The sequence below is a fragment of the Callithrix jacchus genome, chromosome 4, assembly GCF_049354715.1.
Source record: "Callithrix jacchus isolate 240 chromosome 4, calJac240_pri, whole genome shotgun sequence".
Lineage (NCBI taxonomy): Eukaryota > Metazoa > Chordata > Mammalia > Primates > Cebidae > Callithrix > Callithrix jacchus.
In genome coordinates this window covers 112,438,457-112,450,569 of record NC_133505.1, presented here as the reverse complement: position 1 = coordinate 112,450,569, position 12,113 = coordinate 112,438,457, and the positions used below count along the sequence as shown (strand labels likewise).

The window sequence follows — 12,113 nt, the reverse complement described above, 5'->3', positions numbered from 1 at the left end:
AGCATCTGACACAGGCTATTCAAGTGGTACTACTCAGAGCATGAACGTTTCCCCCGGGCTCATGTTGGGATGTTGTTTGGAATCATCTTTCTGGCTTTTCTTACTAGAAATGATAGTTTTAGAGAAGTTTGGCCATCTTGTTACTGGTACTCAAGCTTATATACATGTGAGTATTCTTAACTTTGGAAATATCAACCATTTTCTGTCTAGAAAAGTATCAACAGTTAAAAACAAAGTATGGTTTTAGTTTTATTTTTAGAAGAATTTAATTTGTTAGTGATATTTTTTCTGTTCTTGTTCTGTGATATAGGTTAGGATATCATTTTTTTTTTCCAAAGAAGTTTTTGCTGTTTTAATTACAATGTTTAACCTTCATTGGCTTTGTAATAGTATCTAAACCAAAGAGTATATTCGGCCAAATTGATGACAACTGAAAAATAAATAATTTAAGTATGTTTACTTTTATTTATTTATTTATTTATTTATTTATTTTGAGGCAGAGTCTCGCCCTGTTGCCCAGGCTGGAGGGCAATGGTGCCATCTTGGCTCACTGCAACCTCCTTTGCCTGGGTTCAAATGATTCTCATGACTCAGCTTCCCAGGTAGCTGGGATTACAGGTGTGCGCCATCACACCCAGTTAATTTTTATATTTTTAGTAGAGACAGAGTTTTGCCATGTTGGCCAGGCTGGTCTTGAACTCCTGACCTTAAGTGATCTGGCCTTGGCCTCCCAAAGCGCTGACATTACAGGCGTGAGCTACTACACCTGGCCTGTTTACTTTTAAATCAGACTCTGGTGTTTGACCTTCCCCCTAAAGTTAAATAAATTTCAGGTAAAGAATACAATTTTTTTTTAAATAGATCTGTTTATGAAAAGACTGTTGTGAGCACTAGAGTGTAAGTTGTTTTCAGGTGTCTAATCAAATTGAAAATGGCAGGAGTGCTCAGGGTAACTGTAGGAGAAAGAGGATTGTTTTATTTTATAGGTAATTCCTTTTTTCTTGAATTCTTTATAGTTCTTCACCCAGAGAAACCTGATTTGTGTTTTGAAGACTGTTGGGTGATAGGCATATAATAAACATAAAACAAAAAAACTAGAATTTAAAAATCATATGGCACAATCCAAATTTTGGTATTTAACTATGTACATGTATAAGTGTAAGTTAATACATACTTACAAAATATTAGCAATGATTAGTCTTAGAATTACAGGTAAGCATTTTAGCACCAGTATAGCTATAGTTCAGATATGTCCCTGGTTGTCTATTAAGCTTGAACATATTTTTAATATTTATATTACATATATTCCTGTTTTTTCTGCATTTTGATTTGTTTCCTCTCTGCATAATTTTTCCGCCTATATCCTGTATGTATATCATTGAGCATTATATTTTGTTTTGCAGGGAATATTGGGAAGGAAATTTGTAGAAACTAGATAACTTTTCAGTTGGTATTCTTTCTGTTACATTCATTTAAACTGTTGCTTTTCATTTATATTATTCAGTATAAAAGCACATATATTCATTTGCATTGCTATTTTGTGACTTGTATCTAGAAGAAATCATGATTAGACCCAGGGTCATCAATTTCATAGACCCTTAGCATTAGGCAGTGATCCTTTTATGTATTATTAGTCAGATGTCTGCTCTTTCCTCTATGACTATTTTTCTGAGCCCTGACCTCTTACTTCACTCTTAACAGGTGACTTCACTTCCTCCTTTGTGAAGAAAATAGAAACAACGTGAAAGGTGTGATAGGACCTCCCTTAACTTTCTGCCACCAAATCTGCAAAACCTATCTGCATTCATACACATTTCCTTTTCTTTCTCTCCTGCTATAATGGAAGAAGTATTCTTTCTCGGCAAGGCCTAGCCCTCCGACTGTCTTCTGCTTTCTCAGGAAGCTGGTGGCATCTGATCTTCTCCCACCTCCACCTCTGCCTTCTCTATTTATTTTACTTTCAACTTCTTATCTGCTGTCTCCTTCACAGTTTTTGATGTTCTCATAAATCCTTCCTATCCTGAAACAACAACCTTCTGTTGACCCCATCTGTCAACTTTGGCTTTTCCTCCATGGCTAGACTTTTTAAAATGGTTATTTATAGTCATTGTCTACCTTCTACTTCCTACCAGTTAGTTCTCCGTAATCACATTTTCGTATTATTCCAGGAAAACTATTCTTGCCAAAATCACTAATGATATCTTTTTAGCCAAGCTTGGTGTCTGTTTTTGAATTTTCATTTGCCTGATCTCAGCAGTGTTTGATGTTGTTTGCCGTTTTCTCCATCTTGTGGCACTGTCCTGTTTCACCCTGCAGTGCCCAGTATTCTTGGTTTTTGCTTTTGCCTCTATGGTTTGTATGTGTGTGTGTGTGTGTCTTTCTTCTTTGCTTATTCCTTACTATTGGTATTTCTTAGGGCTCTGTTTTCTTGTTTCACTTCACTTTTTACCCCCTAGAGTTCTTCTCCATTTTTATGTCTTTGTCGAGCATTTTTACCTTGACAATTGCCAGTATTTTTCTCCTGAGCTCCAGACCTATATATTTGTCTCCTGGAGATCCTCACTTAAATGTCTTATAGGAACTCAAACTATGTGTTTGAAACTGGACTCACCAGCTTTCCCCATAAGAAAATCTTGTCATCTGCCATTTTTCCCTTGCTATTTTGGCAAGAAGAATTACTCTTACTAGAAACCTGGGACTCATCGTTTGGTGCTTCTTTCTGTCGTATCCCAGGTACTTAGTCGGTAACTTACTCCAGCTGATTTTACACCTCAGTGTTTCTCAGACTTACCTGATCCCTTTCATCCCCTACTGCTGCAGCCTAGACCAGACTACTGTTTAAAAACTGATCAGGCCAGGCACAATGGCTTATGCCTGTAATCCCAGCACTTTGGGAGGCCAGTGTGGGTGGATCACCTGAGGTCAGGCATTTGAGACCAGCCTGGCCAACATGGTGAAACCCCGTCTTTACTAAAAATAGAAAAATTAGTTGGGCATGGAGGTAGGCAACTGTAATCCCAACTACTCAGGAGGCTGAGGCAGAATTGCTTGAACCTGGGAGGTGGAGATTGCAGTGAGCCAAGATTGTTCTATTGAACTCCAGCCTGGGCAACAAGAGTGAAACTTTGTTTCAAAAAAGAAATTTCATAGTAGTAATCAATTTCCTGCTTTTAGTTTTCCCTTCTTTTCATTTTCTGATCTGCAGTTGGAATGATCTTTTCAAAACACATATCTGATCTTATTGCTTGCTTGCTTAAAACCTTTGTGGCTTTTCATCATTTTAGGATCTTTAATGTAGTTTACAAGGTTCTCTATAATCTGGCCCTGGGCTTCCTCAGCACTATTCTGTCTTAACTCTCTACCTTCCTATCATATTCAACTTCTTAGACTTCACTCGTATGTGCCCATCTTTGTTTCTCTGTATTTACCTCATACCCTTTGTCTCAGAGCATCCCCAGCTTGAAAAAGGCAGAGGTGTCTCCCACACCTACATATACTCAGACCTCCACACCCACCCATGTTATTTCACTTTCATTTGTCTTTTGACAAAGGGAAAGGCCTTAAGATACACTTCCTGTCAAGGCCTCCTCTGAAACTAGATAAGGTTAAATACCTTTGCTACTCATTCTTACTACTTCCTCCTTGGTTTAATCACATTTGTAATTTTGCTTTTTGTATCTTTTTGCTGTCTAACCTGTATGCTGTATAAGGGGAGGGACTCTTCTGTTTCGCTCAGTGCTGTATCCTCATTGCCTAGTATGATGCTTTGCACATTGGAGTGGAACAGAATTCTAGTATGTTTTACTTCTATTTTTGTCCTAGATAAGTCTCTAATTTTAAAATTGAAAAATGTTGGACAGAATAGTACTTGGCATGAAGAAATAAAATTATGGGCACCGTTTTTGGAAACATAAGTATTTCATTTAATTGCATTAAATATGTATTCTTAAAGGCCATATAGATAAAATGAATCACTTGTATGATAGTCATGGAATACTTTATACTAGGGCTAAATGAGGAATTAGAGTATGACAGTTTCCATTGTAGCTAACAGTATTTCCAAATAGAGTTGATCCTATTCAAAGTAAAAGAACTAAAAGAACGTTGAAGACATATGTTAAATGAAATAAACCAGACACAAAAGGACAAATATTATATGGTTCCACTTAAATAAGGTACCTGGAACAGTCAAATTCATAGAGATACAAAGTAGCATGGTGGTTACTGGGAGCTGGGGAAGCAAGAAATAGGGAGTTATTGTTTAATAAGTAGAGTTTCCATTTGGGATGATGAAAAAGTTCTGGAGATGGATAGTGAAAGTGCTTAGTATTACTAAACGGTACACTTAAAAATGGTTTAAATAGTAAATTTTATGCTAGGCATATTTTACCACATTAAAAAAAAAAAGAAAACCCAATGAGTTACACCTAAGAAAAACAATGAGTAGTATATATAGTCTGCAGGTAAAAGGCAGGATGATGTCTTTTAATTTTTACCTGTTTAAGTATTTCCTAGCTAAATTGTATCTGTATGGACTGTAGAATAGTCATTCTTAAATTTTAGAGTGATTTCTTAGTATTTCTATGGATATATTAGTTAGCGATTACTCCCACAAGCCAAACGAAACAGAAGATTACTGCTACATTTCATTGTGGATTTTGCCTTAAAAATGAGTATTCTTTAAAAATTATCATTGTTGGCTCTGCCCCACTTAACCTTTGGCATCTCTGACTCATTCAGCAAATATTTATTGTGTGCGTCCTTTAAAGCAGGCACTATTTTGGGCAGCGGAAATGTAGCATTGAACAAAACAGACAAAAATTCCTGTCTTAATGGAGGTTATATTCTAATGTTCTTTCTTCCTTATTGTAAAAAAGATTTTATTGCATAAAAATCATTTGTGAGTATTTAGCAACTTTGAGTGAAGCCGAGGCATGTAGTACAACATTCTCTAAAATCAGGAACTGATATATGCATACCCATTAGCTGTGGTGTTTCTTCCCTCTTACTGTCTCCATAGGTTAATATTTCCTACAGAATAGATTACTATGTAATGCCCAATAATCATTTTTAAAGTTCAGGATTTACTAATTTAGACCTTATTAGCCTAATAGATTATGCTTACGTATTTTTTGAAAACAGCTAGTTTATCATGCTGTTTTGCTTTATTTTTTAAGAGACTTTAATGTCACATCTGTATTTGTCGTTTCTGAACGAATACACTGAATCTTTTCTCTGCCATTTAAGAATAGCATATGATATTGACAAGTTATTAAAAAGTAAAATGGGTGATAATACTTCTGGTGGGGGAAAAAACTGATTTTTCTTATATTAAATAGTAAGAATTTCTTTTTCTTTTTTCACTAATCACAGTTATTTCCTTATAAAAGAAGAACTTATGTTCTGTTGAATGCATAATACTATTCAACAGCTTGTTCCTAGTGTTTAGTACCTTGTATTCCATGCTAGAGCATGCCAGCTATCTCCCTCCCATACCCCTGTATCCTGTAGCCTGTAGGGGCAATGTCATACTCTCCTACCTGGTTGGTACCTGTTATCTTGGACTTCTATGATTAAATATAAATTCCTTCAACCAGAATATCTTTTTTTTGTATATATTTGTCAGCTTAGTAGTTCTACTTGATGTATTCATCAAAATATATCACCTTGAATAAACAGCACGAAAGATGGTGCCATTATAAAAGCAGCCAAAAGAATAACACAGCAATTTTATCAGCAAAAGAAATCAGACACTCAAAAGCAAGAAATGGCCAGAGTGTCTACTGCCAAAGAGGAAAACCATAAATTTTTACCAACCTCCTTCTTTTATCTACTTGTCTGTTCTTTGTATGAATCATAACTGATTTTCCAAAACACTCTCCTATTTTATTTTGGGGTACCTTTTCTGGGGAAAAAACACCGACTGGTTTCTTCATACTGTTTATATTGAGGCTTTACCTAGCCCAGCATTCTCTCCCAGCTTTCAAAACATGATGCACTGGTTGAGAAGATTTGATTGATAAGCCAAGGTATACTTTAGTACTCGAGTTGATTATCTTCTCAGAACAGTTTAATTGACTCAGATGGATCATTTTAATTTTTAAGTTAAATTTGATAGAACTAATAAGTATCCTAAATAGTATGACATCTAATTACATTTTTATTTAGTGTTATAGAAAGATTGTAGATAAATTTGTGTTGATGATTCTGGGCATTTATGTGGTAAGCTTTGCTTGCTTAAAGGAATGGCCCCATAAGAAATATTAAAACATCTTAACCTTTAACATTTGATCTTCTATAAAAAGCAGTTGACTTTGTGTGGGATATTCAAAATAATGCAAAGAACACGGCTGTTTTTCCTTAAAATTCAAAAACCTACTTAGTATTTAAAAAAATAATAACTAGTAAATAAATGCGGTTTTACAAATTTTCATTTCAGTTGCTTTTGCCAAGAGTAAGTTATTTGACGTTGGTAACTGACAAAGTGAAAAAGCACTTTCAGAAGGTTATGAGACAAGAAGACATTAGTGAGATATGGTTTGAATATGAAGGCACACCACTGAAATGGTGAGTGAATTTTTCTGCATTATTAAGCATTAAGTATATACTAGCTTTAAAAAGGTATAGGGCCCTGAAACAATTGTAAAAAAGTTCTGTGAGGATAGAAGTCCTTAGTCTATCTCATACAGTTTGTGAAGTTTAGACCATTATTAGAATATGTTATTGAAAATATTTCTGCCTTCTGTTTGGATGCATGGGTGACTGGACAGATTCATATATATTTAGCAATAGATTTTTATATGGTACAGTAAGAATATATTTGGTTATGGGTTATTTTCAGATATATTTAAAACTCCCTTATGAAAGTCATCTCTGTGACACTAATCAATTTTATTTCTGTCACCAAAATATTTATAACATCTTTATATACACAATTACCTTAAGTGGCATTTTCAAATTATTGCCATAGTTAGTTGACCACTTTGCCAGAAGCACATCTTAACTTGGCTTGGTTTAGAGTATTTAAAATATATTGATGTCGTGAAAAATAAATTTGATATTTTGCATTTTTAAGAAGGGTATTGAACTGATAAGAACAGATACTACACTAATCTCAGCACTTTGGGAGGCTGAGGTAGGCAGATCACCTGAAGGCTGGGAGTTTGAGACCAGCCTGACCAACATGGAGAAACCCCATCTCTACTGAAAATACAAAATTAATCGGGCGTGGGTGCATGCCTGTAATCCCAGCTACTCAGGAGGCTGAGGCAGAAGAATGGTTTGAACCTGGGAGGTGGAGGTTGTGATAAGCCGAGATCACACTATTGCACTCCCGCCTGGGCAGCAGAAGTGCAGTTCTGTCTCAAAAAGGGGGAAAAAGAAAAAGACCAAAAAAAAGGGTATTGAAATAAAATCCTAAACCTAAACCTGGGTTTATCCATGTACAAATGATGTTTTTTTTGTACTTCCTCTGTTATTGGGAGTTTTGTTCATTGTGCTTCCAAAAATATTTAATGAAACTGTGGAAATTACGGAGAGAAAAATGTTAAAAAAGATAGTTCAAGGTATGCTGGATGTTAGTGTTGAAATGCTGCCATTTGGATGCAGTTGAATGAAAAAGATACAGGCTAAGACAGTTGCTCTCTGAATTCCTGGAATGTTAAAATGAAGAGTTTTTGAAAGAGCTTTAGGACAGATGAAAGGAATCTAGTTAGATGTTTAAAAATGCAGCTGATATGAATCAAAGGACTGTTTATTAGCAAGGAAAGAAATTTTGGAACTCACCTTGTGCTGATGAGATCCCAAGAATGAGTAGATTTTTCGTAATGGCTTTACAAACATACAAGGTTGTATTTTGGGTTCTGTCTCTAATCCTTTGAGGTGATTCTGGGTAGTTATGACACAGTGTCTTATTATAGCATTCTTTTTTAAATCAAAACAATACTGAGCCTTATGATCATATATCAGACCCCGCTGACTTTTCTTAAGTAGATCTAGACCTCAGGCAGTGTAGATAAGGCAATGTTTTCTATTTCTTTCTATTTCTCAGGAGAATTTGAGGTTTTGGAATAGAAAGGTGGCTTAGAGGAACTGTAAAAGAAGCAATGATTATTAAATTGAAGAGTGACAGGATGGAGGGAGAAAGAGTGTGGGAGAGTAGCAATGGGATATATGTATGTACTTGACATTTCTATCTGTAGTTATTTAAATTGTATTGCATTATATACATTACAGATTATCTCAAGATTTTGTGGGACTAGCAGGGCTTCTCTCTTTTATTGTAAAGCAGGATTTCTCAGCAGGGTCACTATTGACATTTTGAATTTGAATTTGACAAATCTTTGTTGTGGTGGGCTTCCCTATACATTATAGGATATTTAGCAGCAGCTCTGGCTTCTTCCTACTAGTGCCTGTAGCACTTCCTCCAGTCTGGATTATCAAAAATGTTGCCAGATGTCCCTAGATGGAGGCAGAACCGCCCTCAGTTGAGAAACTCTGGAAAATTTGTGAAACTTCAATTTAGCTTGTAAAGTAAGTGATTGCTAAGTCATCACCTTTTAGTTATTGTTTTATTCTGTCCCTTGTGGTGGTTATTCTTGTATTCAATATGGTTTATATTTTATAGGTTTATGGGTGAATAGTGTTTGGACCCATTTCTTCCTGCCACTGCTGAACAGTGATTTTGGCTTAAATATTAATATACCATATTCTTACTTTATCAGTATTTATCCCTTTGGAAAGTCTTTTATTAAAGAGTGGAGTTCTTTTCCCTTTTAGAGAGCTTATGTGAAAGTAATTATATTCAATTGTCTTCATTGTAGTTTTGGGGGTGTTAACTTTTTATGTATTATATCACTTCCACAGTTATGTCATGCTGTAAGCTCAGTATAGCAGATGACTTTCAATGCATCTTTAATGTTTTTAAGTATTCCATATATATGAGGTATGAATAACTTCCAGAGTCATAAATATAATCCAGGTCCTCTGGGCTTAGTCTTGATCTTTTCTCTCTTTGCTACCAATAATCGCAGTTTTCTCTTAAGTTAAAACATCTTCCTGGAAATAGGCTATCAATATGAGACTGTCTGGCATTTAAGCAGTGGGCTTCCTAAGATAGGATAATTCTATGAATTTCCATCAGTGTAGGAGAGCAGCTACCACTGAAGTGTTGGAAGACTTGGACTTTTGAGACCATACAAGTGTCTCAAGGATAGAGAAGCATTTATTTGGGTTGGATAATAACATCCTTCTTATATTTATTCTTTGGAGTTTTAAAGAAGTTCAGGTAGGAAAGGAAATTAGTTGCCAGTTAAGATAATTCATAAGTGAGGGAAGAAAGAGCAGAAATTGATGTTTCTTCTCTCTTTATAACCTTGTCCCTGATTCTGTCCCCTAATTCAATTACTTAAGTTCATCTTTTCATACAAGGTGACAGTTCTCAGTGAAAAGAAAAAAGAAAAAACTATACTAGACAAATCATGACTTTCATCATACTCAGATAGTAAAAATATGACTTTATCTTCCTGTTGGTAGGACATAGATGAAGAACTTTGTTTTTTTTTAAACAAATTTTTGGTTTTAAAGATTTTTTTTTTAGAAATAGTATGTATATAAAATTAATTGTAGATAGTAGCAGAATGGAGTATTCTTAAAACAAGTTGTATTTTTTCTTTACTGTTCTTTCTTACTGTTCTTTGTTTTTCTTACTTGGCTAACAGACTCTGTGTGAGAAGGAAAAAATAATCCCAAGCACATAATTAATGCGAAATTTAAAAAAATAATATGTTGTAAAATTCTATTTTTGGGGGGGGTGGGGGAGATGGCGTTTCGCTCTTGTTGCCCAGGCTGGAGTGCAATGGCATGATCTCAGCTCACTGCAACCTCCGCCTCCCAGGTTCAAGCAATTCTCCTGTCTCAGCCTCCTGAGTGGCTGGGATTACAGGCTCTTGCCACCATGCCCAACTAGTTTTTGTATTTTTAGTAGAGATGGGGTTTCACCATGTTGACCATGCTGGTCTTGAACTTCTGAACTTAAGTGATTCACCTCCCTGGGCCTCCCAAAATGCTGAGATTAAAGGCACGACCCACCACACCTGGTCAATTCTTCGTTATTGGAGTACAGTTTGATGAGTTTTTAAACAATTGTACAGCGTTAAGTAGCTACTAACACAGTCAAGACAATAAGATATTTAATTTCACAAAATTCCCTGGTGCTCCTTTGTAGTCAGTTACCTCTTTTTTCTCTCACAGCAATTACTGATCTAATTTCCATCTCAGTTGTTTACTTTTCTCAGAATGCCGTATACGTGGATTCATGCAGTATATATAGCCTTTTGTATCTGACTGTTACCTCGAGTAATGTTTTTGAGGCTCATCCTTGTTGAATGTATCAGTGGTTTCCTCCTTTTTATTGTCAAATAGTAGCCCAGTGTATGGTTGTACCACAAATTGTTTATTCATTAACTGATGTACATTGGATTATTTCCATCCTAGGGCTATTTTGAGAAAAGCTGCTGAAAACATTCACCTAGTGGTCTTTCTGTGCCAGACCACATGTATTATAAAAGAGAAAATTCTAGTTTTGTTTTCTGAATTGTTCATATATTTTTTATTTTTATAATTAAAAAAAATTTACTATGGAGTGCTTCATGAATTTGCATGTTGTCCTTATGCAGGGGCCATGCTAATCTCTGTTTTGTTCTAATTTTAGTACATGTGCTGCCAAAGCGAGTGTGAATGTTCATTGTTAGTGTGTAGAAATGTGATTGATTTTTGTGTTCTGCAACCTTGCTGAGCTCACACACTAGTTCTAGGAGTTTTTTTGGATTTTCTATGTAAACAGTCTTGTCATCTACAAATAGAAATTATTTTCATTTTTTCAACCTGTAGGCCTTTTATTTCTTCTCTTCTTTTTTTCCTTATTGGAGTAGCTAGAACTTCTAGTGCTGTGCTGGATAAGAGTGGTGAGGGTGGACATCTTGTGGTGTTCTTAGTTTTATGGGGAATATATTAATCTTTCACAATTATCATGAATAGATATTGGATTTTGTCAGATGCCTTTTTCTGTACTAAACGATGGTATCACTTTTCTTCCTTAGCTTGTTGCTATAATATGACATTTGTGGATTTTCTATGTTGGACCAACCTTGTATATCTTTAATAAATCCATTTGGTAATGGAATGTAATTAGTTTTATACATTGTTGGATTCAGTTTGCCAAATACTCTTTTGTTGAGGAGTTTTGTGTCTTGCGTTCATGAGAGAGATTGTAGTTTTCTGTTTTTCTGTTGTCTGATTTAGTATTAGGGTTATACTGGCTTTATATACTGAGTTGGGAAGTGTTCTCTTCTGATATATTTTCTGGAAAAGATTGTATAAACGTGCTGTTAATTCTTTAAATGTTTGATAGAAGTCTCCAATGAAACCACTTGGGTCTGGAGTTCCTTTTGCAGAGGATTTTAATTACAAATTCAATTTATTTGATATATATAGATCTACTCAGCTTGTCTATTTCATCTTCATTGAGTATTGGTAGTTTACGGTTTTAGAGAGCTAGTCCATTTCTTCTAAGTTGTTGAATTTATGAACATAGAGTTGTTTATAGTGTTTCCTTATCTGTGAATGATTCAAGGATCTATAGTGTTGTCTTCATGTTTGTCAACTTTGTTAGAGGTTTACCAATTTTATTTATTTTTTTGAAGTGCCAGTGTTATGTTTCTTGGATTTTTCTCTACTTTAAAATTTTTCCAGTTTTGTTGGTTTCTGTTTTTTGTTTTTTTGTTTTTTTAATAATTATATTCCTTCTGCTTACTTTGGTTTTATTTTGTTCTCTTTTTTTCTAGTTTCTTGAAAAGGAACTTAGGTTAGTTTTTTGAGCTCTTACCTTAAAAAATTTTTTTTAATTATAGTAAAATACATGTAACAAAATTTACTATTTTAACCATGGTAGTGTTATTTACATTCACAATGCCATACAACCTTTAGTGTTATAAATGTCTATTTCAGCCATGCTTTAGTGTAGTCCATAAATTTTGATATGTTCTGTTTTTGTTTTCATTCAGGTCTATATATTTTTAAAATTTTGTTTTGAAGCTTTGTTTTGGAAACTTAGA

General features: G+C 34.8%; 1 protein-coding gene and 1 non-coding gene across 10 annotated transcripts in view; one reads left to right on the top strand and one right to left on the bottom strand.

Moving 5' to 3' along the window:
• The window catches only part of ATG5 (autophagy related 5), a 277,829-nt gene that overhangs the window by 15,162 nt on the left and 250,554 nt on the right, over positions 1-12,113 (top strand). For 7 of the 9 annotated variants that reach the window (XM_078369889.1, XM_017971288.4, XM_078369890.1 and 4 more), the window contains one exon: positions 6,440-6,567. The exons of the other annotated variants lie outside the window; for them this stretch is intronic. In XM_078369889.1, the coding sequence (XP_078226015.1) occupies positions 6,440-6,567 (128 nt within the window). The remainder of the gene's footprint in view (positions 1-6,439; positions 6,568-12,113) is intronic. 9 annotated transcript variants of the gene reach the window in all.
• On the bottom strand, positions 10,627-10,731 carry LOC118153303 (U6 spliceosomal RNA). The gene has a single exon (XR_004742558.1). It is a non-coding gene; the product is annotated as a U6 spliceosomal RNA (small nuclear RNA).